Source organism: Lethenteron reissneri, chromosome 40 (assembly GCF_015708825.2).
Source record: "Lethenteron reissneri isolate LAM-NWPU_2019-01 chromosome 40, ASM1570882v1, whole genome shotgun sequence".
Taxonomy (NCBI): domain Eukaryota; kingdom Metazoa; phylum Chordata; class Hyperoartia; order Petromyzontiformes; family Petromyzontidae; genus Lethenteron; species Lethenteron reissneri.
In genome coordinates this window covers 4,159,662-4,172,075 of record NC_083818.1, presented here as the reverse complement: position 1 = coordinate 4,172,075, position 12,414 = coordinate 4,159,662, and the positions used below count along the sequence as shown (strand labels likewise).

General features: G+C 49.8%; 1 protein-coding gene across 1 annotated transcript in view; it reads right to left on the bottom strand.

The window, feature by feature from the left end:
* The window catches only part of LOC133352366 (rap1 GTPase-activating protein 1-like), a 189,628-nt gene extending 177,614 nt beyond the window's left edge, over nucleotides 1-12,014 (bottom strand). The window contains exons 1-2 of the mRNA XM_061567961.1: nucleotides 12,001-12,014; nucleotides 11,685-11,720 (exon numbers count right to left, since the gene is read on the bottom strand). Of these exons, the coding sequence (XP_061423945.1) occupies nucleotides 11,685-11,720; nucleotides 12,001-12,011 (47 nt within the window). The 5' untranslated portion in view covers nucleotides 12,012-12,014. The remainder of the gene's footprint in view (nucleotides 1-11,684; nucleotides 11,721-12,000) is intronic.
* Between the last annotated feature and the right edge of the window lie 400 nt (nucleotides 12,015-12,414).

Below are 12,414 nucleotides of genomic sequence, written 5' to 3'. Positions count from 1 at the left end.
GACGGTGGCGATGACGATGATCGTAGTGGTGATGACGGTGGTGATGACAATGGTGATGACGATGATCGTGGTGGTGATGACAGTGGCGATGGAGGTGGTGATGACGGTGGCGATGATGATGGTGGTGGCGATGACGGTGGCGATGATGATGGCGATGACGATGGTGGTGGTGATGACGGTGACGTGGTGATGACGGTGACGGTGGTGATGACGATGATGGTGGTGATGGTGGTGGCGATGACGATAGTGATGGTGGTGGCGATGACGATGGTGATGATGACGATGGTGATGATGACGGTGGCGATGATGATGGTGATGATGATGGTGGTGGCAATGATGGTGGTGGCGATGACGATGATGATGATGACGATGGTGTTGGTGATGACGGTGGCGATGACGATGACAGTGGCGATGGAGGTGGTGATGATGATGGTGATGGTGGTGGTGATGACGGTGACGGTGGCGATGATGGTGGTGATGATGGTGGCGATGACGATAGTGATGGTGGTGGTGGTGATGACGATGATGATGGTGATGACGATGGTTGGTGATGACGATGATGATGGTGGTGATGACGATGATGATGGTGGTGATGATGGTGGTGGTGATGATGGTGGCAATGATGATGGTGGCGATGATGATGGTGGTGGTGATGACGGTGATGATGGTGGTGATGACGATGATGGTGGCGATGACGATAGTGATGGTGGTGGTGGTGATGACGATGATGATGGTGATGATGATGGTGGCGATGACGATGATGATGGTGGTGATGACGATGATGATGGTGGTGATGACGATGATGATGGTGGTGATGACGATGATGATGGTGGTGGTGATGATGATGGTGGTGGTGATGACGATGGTGATGGTGATGATGACGATGATGACGATGATGATGGTGATGATGATGGTGGTGATGACGATGATGATGGTGGTGGTGATGATGATGGTGGTGGTGAGACGATGGTGATGGTGATGATGATGGTGGTGATGACGATGATGATGGTGATGATGATGGTGGGTGATGACGATGATGATGGTGGTGGTGATGATGATGGTGGTGGTGATGATGATGGTGGTGGTGATGACGATGATGATGGTGATGATGATGGTGGTGATGACGATGATGATGGTGGTGATGACGATGAATGATGGTGGTGATGACGATGATGATGGTGGTGATGACGATGATGATGGTGGTGATGACGATGATGATGGTGGTGGTGATGATGATGGTGGTGGTGTGATGATGGATGATGGTGGTGATGAGACGATGATGATGGTGGTGGTGATGATGATGGTGGTGGTGATGGACGATGATGATGGTGATGATGGTGGTGATGACGATGATGATGGTGGTGATGACGATGATGATGGTGGTGATGACGATGATGATGGTGGTGATGACGATGATGATGGTGGTGGTGATGATGATGGTGGTGGTGATGATGATGATGGGTGGATGACGATGGTGATGGTGATGATGATGGTGGTGATGATGGTGGTGATGACGATGATGATGGTGGTGGTGACGGATGATGATGTGGTGATGATGATGATGGTGGTGATGACGATGATGATGGTGGTGGTGATGATGATGATGATGGTGGTGATGATGATGTGGTGTGATGATGATTAGGTGATGACGGTGGTGGTGATGATGTGGTGGTGATAGACGATGGTGGTGGTGATGATGATGATGGTGGTGATGACGATGACGATGGTGGTGATGAGGACGATGGTTGGTGGTGATGATGATGATGGTGGTGATGACGATGACCTCGAGGGTGGTGGATGATGAGGATGATGACGCATGGGTGGTGTGTGAGGATGGTGTGATGATGATGATGATGACGATGGTGGTGGTGTGATGGTGGATGATGATGATGACGATGGTGGTGGTGATGATGGTGGTGATGATGATGATGAGGACGATTGGTGGTGGTGATGATGGTGGTGCTGATGATGATGATAGACTGGACGATGGTGGTGTTGTATGATGGTTGGTGATGATGATGATGATGACGATGTGGTGGGTGATGATGGTTTTGTGTGATGATGATGATGATGACGATGGTGGTGGTGGTGATGATGGTGATGATGTGGGATGAGGACGATGGTGGTGGTGATTGATGGTGGTGTGGATGATGATGGATGATCGGATGGTGGTGGTGGTGAGGATGGTGATGATGGTGATGATGATGATGGTGGTGGTGATATGGTGATGATGACGATGGTGGTGGTGATGATGGTGGTGGTGATGATGGTGGTGTGATTATGGTGATGATGACGATGGTGGTGGTGATGATGTTGTGGTGATGATAATGATGACGATGGTGGTGGTGATGTGGTGTGATGATGATGATGACGATGTGGTGGGGTGATGATGGGATGATGGGATGATGATGATGGTGGTGGTGATTGATGGTGATGATGACGATGGTGGTGGTGACGATGGTTGGTGATGATGGTGGTGGTGATTGGTGATGATGACGATGGTGGTGGTGATGATGGTGGTGTGATGATGATGATGATGACGATGGTTGGTGGTGATGATGGTGATGATGACGATGGTGGTGGTGATGATGGTGGTGGTGATGATGGTGGTGGTGATGATGGTGATGATGACGATGGTGGTGGTGATGATGGTGGTGGTGATGATGATGATGACGATGGTGGTGGTTATGATGGTGTGATGATGATGATGATGACGATGGTGGTGGTGGTGATGATGGTGGTGGTGATGATGATGATGAGACGATGGTGGTGGTGATGATGGTGTGGTGGTGATGGTGTGGTGATGATGGTGATGATGACGATGGTGGTTGGATGATGGTGGTGGTGATGATGTGAGACGAGGTGGTGGTGATGATGGTGGTGATGATGATGATGATGACGATGGTTGGTGTGGTGATGATGGTGATGTGATGATGGTGGTGGTGATGATGGTGATGATGACGATGGTGGTGGTACGATGGTGGTGTTGACGATGGTGGTGGTGATGATGGTGGTGGTGATGATGGTGATGATGACGATGGTGGGGTGATGATGTGGTGGTGATGATGATGATGACGATGGTGGTGGTGATGATGGTGATGATGACGATGGTGGTGGGTGATGGTGGTGGTGATTGGTGTGGTGATGATGGTGATGATGACGATGGTGGTGGTGATGATGGTGGTGGTGATGATGATGATGATGACGATGGTGGTGGTGATGATGGTGGTGATGATGATGACGATGGTGGTGGTGGTGATTGATGGTTGGTGGTGATGAGATGATGATGACGATGGTGGTGGTGATGATGGTGTTGGGGTGGTGTGATGATGGTGATGATGACGATGGTGGTGGTGATGATGGTGGTGATGATGATGATGATGATACGATGTTGGTGTGATGATGGTGGTGATTGATGTGACGATGGTGGTGGTGATGATGATGATGATGACGATGGTGGTGGTGATGATGGTGGTGGTGATGATGAGGTGATGATGACGATGGTGGTGGTGATGATGGTGGTGGTGATGAGTGGTGGTGATGATGGCGACGATGACGATGGTGGTGGTGATGATGGTGGTGGTGATGATGATGACGATGGTGGTGGTGATGATGGTGGTGGTGATGATGATGATTATGACGATGGTGGTGGTGATGATGGTGGTGGATGATGTGATGACAATGGTGGTGGTGATTGATGGTGGTGGTGATGATGGTGATGATGACGATGGTGGTGGTGATGATGGTGGTGGTGATGATGGTGGGGTGATGATGGATGATGACGATGGTGGTGATGATGATATGACGATGGTGGTGGTGATGATGGTGGTGGTGATGATGATGATACGATGGTTGGTGATGATGGTGGTGGTGATGATGGTGATGAGACGATGGTGGTGGTGATGATGGTGGTGGTGATGATGGTGGTGGTGATGATGGTGATGATGACGATGGTGGTGTGATGATGGTGGTGGATGATGATGATGATGACAATGGTGGTGGTGATGATGGGGTGATGATGATGATGATGATGACGATGGTGTGGTGAGATGATGATGATGATGACGATGGTGTGGTGATGATGGTGGTGAGTATGGTGGTGGTGATGATGGTGATGATGACGATGGTGGTGGTGATGATGGTGGTGATGATGGTGGTGGTGATGATGGCGACGATGACGATGGTGGTGGTGATGATGGTGGTGATGATGATGATGACGTGTGGTGATGTGATGATGACGATATGATGATGACGATGGTGGGGTGATGATGGTGGTGGTGATGATGGTGAGACGAAGATTGGTGGTGATGATGGTGGTTGGTGATGATGGTGATGATGACGATGGTGGTGGTGATGATGGTGGTGGTGATGAGGTGATGATGACGATGGTGGTGGTGATGATGTTGTTGAATATGATGATGATGACGATGGTGGTTGGGAAGATGTGTTGGGATGGATGGTGATAGGACGATGGTGGTGTGATGATGTGGTGGTGATGATGATGATACGAGGGTGGTGGTGATGATGGTTAATGATGACGATGTGGTGGTGATGATGGTGGTGGTGATGATGGTGAGAGGACGATGGTGGTGGTGATGATGGTGTGGTGATGATGTTGGTGGTGATGATGGCGACGAGAGATGTGGTGGTGTGAATGATGAGACGATGGTGGGGGTGATGATGGGTGTGGGATGATGAGATTGACGATGGTGGGGTGATGAGGTGGTTGGTGTGATGATGATGAGACGAGGGTGGTGGTGATGAATTGTGGTGATGATGATGATTCTGACGATGGTGGTGGTGATTGGATTCGTGGGTGTGATGATGGTATGATGACGAGGTGGTGGTGGTGATGATGGTGGTGATGATGATGATGATGACGATGGTGGTGGTGATGATGGTGGTGGTGATGATGGTGATGATGACGATGGTGGTGGTGATGATGGTGGTGGTGATGTGGTGGTGATGATGGTGGTGGTGATGATGGTGGTGGTGATGAGTGATGATGACGATGGTGGTGGTGATGATGGTGGTGGTGATGATGGTGATGATGACGATGGTGGTGGTGATGATGGTGGTGGTGATGATGGTGGTGGTGATGATGGTGATGATGACGATGGTGGTGATGATGATGATGATGACGATGGTGGTGGTGATGATGGTGGTGGTGATGATGATGATGACGATGGTGGTGGTGATGATGGTGGTGGTGATGATGATGATGATGACGATGGTGGTGGTGATGATGGTGGTGGTGATGATGGTGATGATGACGATGGTGGTGGTGATGATGGTGGTGGTGATGATGGTGATGATGACGATGGTGGTGGTGATGATGGTGGTGGTGATGATGGTGACCGCGGGTGGCCTTTCTCGCCGAACGCGTTTCTCGCTGAGAACTGAACTTCTTCCCGAGCGCGTCTGCACACTTGGCGCATGAAACGGCGACCTGCGGTGCAAAACGTGCAAAACCGTCGGCAATATTCGGTGGAACCCAGCGATGGGTACCGTATCCAACACTCCCAGAGAGCGAGGGGGCGACAGAGCCGGGCAGCACACGCGGCAAACGCGGGCAGAGCAAACTCAAACTTCTTGACTATTTAGATTTTATTTTATTTAGCCAGCTAAGGCCCCAGTGAGCAATGTAGTTAGTAGCTCTTGTTTTCAGAACCGACCTGGCTATCACACAATGATAGCGCAGCGAAGTTGCTCAACGTCGTGTGAACATCAAGCCTGACCCTGACATTAATCCTAACCCTATTATTAAACCCAACCATAACCCTCACGGTAAACCCTCACGTCAAACCCAACCCTTGTTGAGTGTGTTGTCCCTTCCCTGCACCTCCGACTAAGCACGGTTGGGCAACGTATGGTGCAAAAGAAGTCCAACGTCATGCAAGTTCAACACACATTACAGCAGCCAAAGACTCTGAACGCGTGATGTCGTCGATTCTTCATGTGGAGGGAAAAAAACGGAGGACCCGGAGAAAAATCCACGCGACCGCAGGGAGAGAGAGAGAGAGACAGAGACTCGCAAACGCCAAATACACAGCAGCAGCAGCAGCAGGCATCGTCAGAGTCAGGATCGAACCCACGACCTCCTGCGTACCAGGCGAGGCAGTTGACATCTCATCGCCACCGTGGCGTTTTGCAACTCGCCGCAGGCTCCCGCGACCGCCCTTCCGGCTGACGACTGATTTGCCGGGCGAGGAGATCGCCGCGTTCAGCAGCAGCAGCAGCGGCGCCTCGTCGTCGTGAAACCCTCCGCCACCCGACGCGGCCGGACGAAGTACAACGGTTCACGGCGGTGACGGCGTGACGGACGGACGTCGCCGGTTTGCTACCGCGTCGGCAGCAGAAGCAGCGGCAGCAGCAGCGGCAGCAGCAGAGGCAGCAGCAGTAGCAGCAGCGGCGGCAGCAGCAGCAGCAGCAGGAGCAGCAGCAGCAGTAGCAGCAGCAGCGGCAGCAGCGGCAGCAGCAGCAGCAGCGGCAGCGGCAGCAGCGGCAGCAGCGGCAGCAGCAGCAGTGGCAGCAGCAGCAGCAGCAGCGGCAGCAGCAGTGGCAGCAGCAGCAGCGGGTCGTGCCGTTGGAGAGCGATCCGTTGCACAAAAGACGTCTTCTCCTTGGTTCTTTCGGTAAAGTCACGTAGAAGGGAAATAATAATATTTTATTATTATTATTATTTTATTATTTCCCTTCTACGTGACTTTACCGAAAGAACCAAGAAGATGAATCCCTGCTGCAGTCACGAAAGAAGCTTTCAATCGAAAAGACGTCTTGACGATTCGTAGTTGCAACCGGCATCGTGGTCGTAACCACCACGACGACTGAGACGTCGCACCGGGGGATGTTACCCGCCGGGAATGACCGAGGCCTGCTGCTGGTGGCCGCGACCAGAGGGCTACAGCAGACGCAGCGTTGGTGCCGTGTCCGCTGTTCCTCCTCCTCCTGCACTTGTGTGGAAGGAGGGCAGAGGCCACCCCAGTGGGTTCACACTCTATGAGTGTGTATGTAGCTCTCTGTGTCTCCATGTATCTCTATGAGTGTGTATGTAGCTCTCTGTGTCTCCATGTATCTCTATGAGTGTGTATGTAGCTCTCTGTGTCTCCATGTATCTCTATGAGTGTGTATGTAGCTCTCTGTGTCTCCATGTATCTCTATGAGTGTGTATGTAGCTCTCTGTGTCTCCATGTATCTCTATGAGTGTGTATGTAGCTCTCTGTGTCTCCATGTATCTCTATGAGTGTGTATGTAGCTCTCTGTGTCTCCATGTATCTCTATGAGTGTGTATGTAGCTCTCTGTGTCTCCATGTATCTCTATGAGTGTGTATGTAGCTCTCTGTGTCTCCATGTATCTCTATGAGTGTGTATGTAGCTCTCTGTGTCTCCATGTATCTCTATGAGTGTGTATGTAGCTCTCTGTGTCTCCATGTATCTCTATGAGTGTGTATGTATCTCTCTGTGTCTCCATGTGATTCTGTGTGTCTCCGTGTATCTCTAGGAGTCCCTATGTATCTCTATGCACCTCTATGAGTGTGTATGTAGCTCTCTGTGTCTCCATGTGATTCTGTGTGTCTCCATGTATCTCTATGAGTCCCTATGAGTGTGTATGTAGCTCTCTGTGTCTCCATGTGATTCTGTGTGTCTCCGTGTATCTCTAGGAGTCCCTATGTATCTCTATGCACCTCTACGAGTGTGTATGTAGCTCTCTGTGTCTCCATGTGATTCTGTGTGTCTCCATGTATCTCTATGAGTGTGTATGTAGCTCTCTGTGTCTCCATGTGACTCTGTGTGTCTCCGTGTATCTCTATGAGTGTGTATGTAGCTATCTGTGTCTCCATGTGATTCTGTGTGTCTCCGTGTATCTCTACGAGTGTGTATGTAGCTCTCTGTGTCTCCATGTGATTCTGTGTGTCTCCGTGTATCTCTACGAGTGTGTATGTAGCTCTCTGTGTCTCCATGTGATTCTGTGTGTCTCCGTGTATCTCTACGAGTGTGTATGTAGCTCTCTGTGTCTCCATGTGATTCTGTGTGTCTCCGTGTATCTCTATGAGTGTGTATGTAGCTCTCTGTGTCTCCATGTGATTCTGTGTGTCTCCGTGTATCTCTATGAGTGTGTATGTAGCTCTCTGTGTCTCCATGTGATTCTGTGTGTCTCCGTGTATCTCTACGAGTGTGTATGTAGCTCTCTGTGTCTCCATGTGATTCTGTGTGTCTCCGTGTCCCTATGAGTGTGTATGTAGCTCTCTGTGTCTCCATGTGATTCTGTGTGTCTCCATGTATCTCTATGAGTCCCTATGAGTCCCTACGAGTGTGTATGTAGCTCTCTGTGTCTCCATGTGATTATGTGTGTCTCCGTGTATCTCTACGAGTGTGTATGTAGCTCTCTGTGTCTCCATGTGATTCTGTGTGTCTCCGTGTATCTCTACGAGTGTGTATGTAGCTCTCTGTGTCTCCATGTGACTCTGTGTGTCTCCGTGTATCTCTATGAGTGTGTATGTAGCTCTCTGTGTCTCCATGTGATTCTGTGTGTCTCCGTGTATCTCTAGGAGTCCCTATGTATCTCTATGCACCTCTATGAGTGTGTATGTAGCTCTCTGTGTCTCCATGTGATTCTGTGTGTCTCCATGTATCTCTATGAGTGTGTATGTAGCTCTCTGTGTCTCCATGTGACTCTGTGTGTCTCCGTGTATCTCTAGGAGTCCCTATGTATCTCTATGCACCTCTACGAGTGTGTATGTAGCTCTCTGTGTCTCCATGTGATTCTGTGTGTCTCCATGTATCTCTATGAGTGTGTATGTAGCTCTCTGTGTCTCCATGTGACTCTGTGTGTCTCCGTGTATCTCTATGAGTGTGTATGTAGCTATCTGTGTCTCCATGTGATTCTGTGTGTCTCCGTGTATCTCTACGAGTGTGTATGTAGCTCTCTGTGTCTCCATGTGATTCTGTGTGTCTCCGTGTATCTCTACGAGTGTGTATGTAGCTCTCTGTGTCTCCATGTGATTCTGTGTGTCTCCGTGTATCTCTACGAGTGTGTATGTAGCTCTCTGTGTCTCCATGTGATTCTGTGTGTCTCCGTGTATCTCTATGAGTGTGTATGTAGCTCTCTGTGTCTCCATGTGATTCTGTGTGTCTCCGTGTATCTCTATGAGTGTGTATGTAGCTCTCTGTGTCTCCATGTGATTCTGTGTGTCTCCGTGTATCTCTACGAGTGTGTATGTAGCTCTCTGTGTCTCCATGTGATTCTGTGTGTCTCCGTGTCCCTATGAGTGTGTATGTAGCTCTCTGTGTCTCCATGTGATTCTGTGTGTCTCCATGTATCTCTATGAGTCCCTATGAGTCCCTACGAGTGTGTATGTAGCTCTCTGTGTCTCCATGTGATTATGTGTGTCTCCGTGTATCTCTACGAGTGTGTATGTAGCTCTCTGTGTCTCCATGTGATTCTGTGTGTCTCCGTGTATCTCTACGAGTGTGTATGTAGCTCTCTGTGTCTCCATGTGACTCTGTGTGTCTCCGTGTATCTCTATGAGTGTGTATGTAGCTCTCTGTGTCTCCATGTGATTCTGTGTGTCTCCGTGTATCTCTAGGAGTCCCTATGTATCTCTATGCACCTCTATGAGTGTGTATGTAGCTCTCTGTGTCTCCATGTGATTCTGTGTGTCTCCGTGTATCTCTAGGAGTCCCTATGTATCTATATGCACCTCTATGAGTGTGTATGTAGCTCTCTGTGTCTCCATGTGATTCTGTGTGTCTCCATGTATCTCTATGAGTCCCTATGAGTCCCTACGAGTGTGTATGTAGCTCTCTGTGTCTCCATGTGATTCTGTGTGTCTCCGTGTATCTCTATGAGTCCCTATGAGTCCCTACGAGTGTGTATGTAGCTCTCTGTGTCTCCATGTAACTCTGTGTGTCTCCATGTAACTCTCTGTCTTCATGTATCTCTATGAGTCCCTGAGTGTGTATGTATCTCTCTGTGTCTCCATGTAACTCTGTGTGTCTCTGTGTATCTCTATGATTCTCTATGTATCTCTATGCATCTCTATGAGTGTGTATGTATCTCTCTGTGTCTCCATGTAACTCTGTGTGTCTCCGTGTATCTCTATGATTCTCTATGTATCTCTATGAGTCCCTATGAGTGTGTATGTATCTCTCTGTGTCTCCATGTAACTCTGTGTGTCTCCGTGTATCTCTATGATTCTCTATGTATCTCTATGCATCTCTATGAGTGTGTATGTATCTCTGTGTCTCCATGTAACTCTACGATTATCTGTGTATAGTCCCTATGCATCTCTATGAGTGTGTATGTATCTCTCTGTGTCTCTGTGTATCTCTACAATTCTCTACGAGTCCCTATGCATCTCTATGAGTGTGTATGTATCTCTCTGTGTCTCCATGTATCTCTACGATGCTCTGTGTATAGTCCCTATGCATCTCTATGAGTGTGTATGTATCTCTCTGTGTCTCTGTGCATCTCTACAATTCTCTACGAGTCCCTATGCATCTCTATGAGTGTGTATGTATCTCTCTGTGTCTCCATGTATCTCTACGATGCTCTGTGTATAGTCCCTATGCATCTCTATGAGTGTGTATGTATCTCTCTGTGTCTCTGTGCATCTCTACAATTCTCTACGAGTCCCTATGCATCTCTATGAGTGTGTATGTATCTCTCTGTGTCTCCATGTATCTCTACGATTCTCTGTGTATAGTCTCTATGCATCTCTATGAGTGTGTATGTATCTCTCTGTGTCTCCGTGTGACTCTCTGTCTCCATGTATCTCTATGATTCTCTATGTATCTCTATGCATCTCTATGAGTGTGTATGCATCTCTCTGTGTCTCCATGTGACTCTGTGTGTCTCCATGTATCTCTACGATTCTCTATGTATCTCTATGCATCTCTATGAGTGTGTATGCATCTCTCCGTGTCTCAGTGTATCTCTACAATTCTCTACGAGTCCCTATGCATCTCTATGAGTGTGTATGTATCTCTCTGTGTCTCCATGTATCTCTCTGTGTCTCCGTGTATCTCTATGATTCTCTATGTATCTCTATGCATCTCTATGAGTGTGTATGTATCTCTCTGTGTCTCCATGTGACTCTGTGTGTCTCCATGTATCTCTACAATTCTCCATGTATCTCTCTGTGTCTCCGTGTATCTCTATGATTCTCTATGTATCTCTATGCATCTCTATGAGTGTGTATGTATCTCTCTGTGTCTCCATGTGACTCTGTGTCTCCATGTATCTCTACAATTCTCCATGTATCTCTCTGTGTCTCCGTGTATCTCTATGATTCTCTATGTATCTCTATGCATCTCTATGAGTGTGTATGTATCTCTCTGTGTCTCCATGTGACTCTGTGTGTCTCCATGTATCTCTACAATTCTCCATGTATCTCTCTGTGTCTCCGTGTATCTCTACGATGCTCTGTGTAGAGTTCCCTATGCGTCTCAATGTCATGCTAACTAACGGGTTCACGGTTTGGGTCGCTTGGCCACAATAGCAGACGACTGTGGCTCGTGCCTTTCATTGTTTCCGTCATTGACGAGTGCCAGATTACATACTGCGTGCGCGCAAACATCGCCACCACCATCGTCACCAGCGCCACCACCATCGTCAACCACCACCAAACACCGCCACCACCGCCACCACCGCCACAAACAACCGCCACGACGCGTCGCCTTACCTGAGGCTGATCGTGCGTGGGAAGAGGTTGTCTTGGCTGGAGGCGCGACGTCAACCCGGCACAAGTCCACACGGCACGGCGTTGGTGGGTGGTGGGGGGGGACAGGGGGTGGTGGGGGGGGACAGGGTGTGTGGGGGGGGGAGGACACGATCGGCTGTCAGCAAGCGAGCGGAGCGACCCACGACAACGATTGCCGTAACAATTCATTCACTAACGGCGGGCGGGCAGCCGTCGGTCGGGCACAAGCCGCAACGACGGACACGGACATAGAGCGACGAGAACTAAAGGCGGAACCAGAGGGACCCTCCCCGCACACCTGGTTGTCATGGCCACGTGGGTTTGGTCCGCTACCTCCCACCACCCCCCACCAATATCCTTACCTGGCTACCCACCCCCTGCACCCACCGCCCCCCCCCTCTCTCCTCCTCCTCCTCCCTCCTCGCCCGTGCCGTGGCTGTCTCCGTCACAAACACTACTTCTTGCGCTAACCGTGTTGTGTGTCTGTGTGCGTGTGTCTGTGCGTGTGTGTGTCTGTGCGTGTGTCTGTGCGTGTGTCTGTGCGTGTGTCTGTGCGTGTGTGTCTGTGTGCCTGTGCGTGCGTGTCTGTGCGTGCGTGTCTGTGTGCGTGTGCGTCTGTGCGTGTGCGCCTGTGCGTATGCGCCTGTGCGTGTGTCTGTGTGCCTGTGCGTGCGTGTCTGTGTGCCTGTGCGTGCGTGTCTGTGTGTCTCTA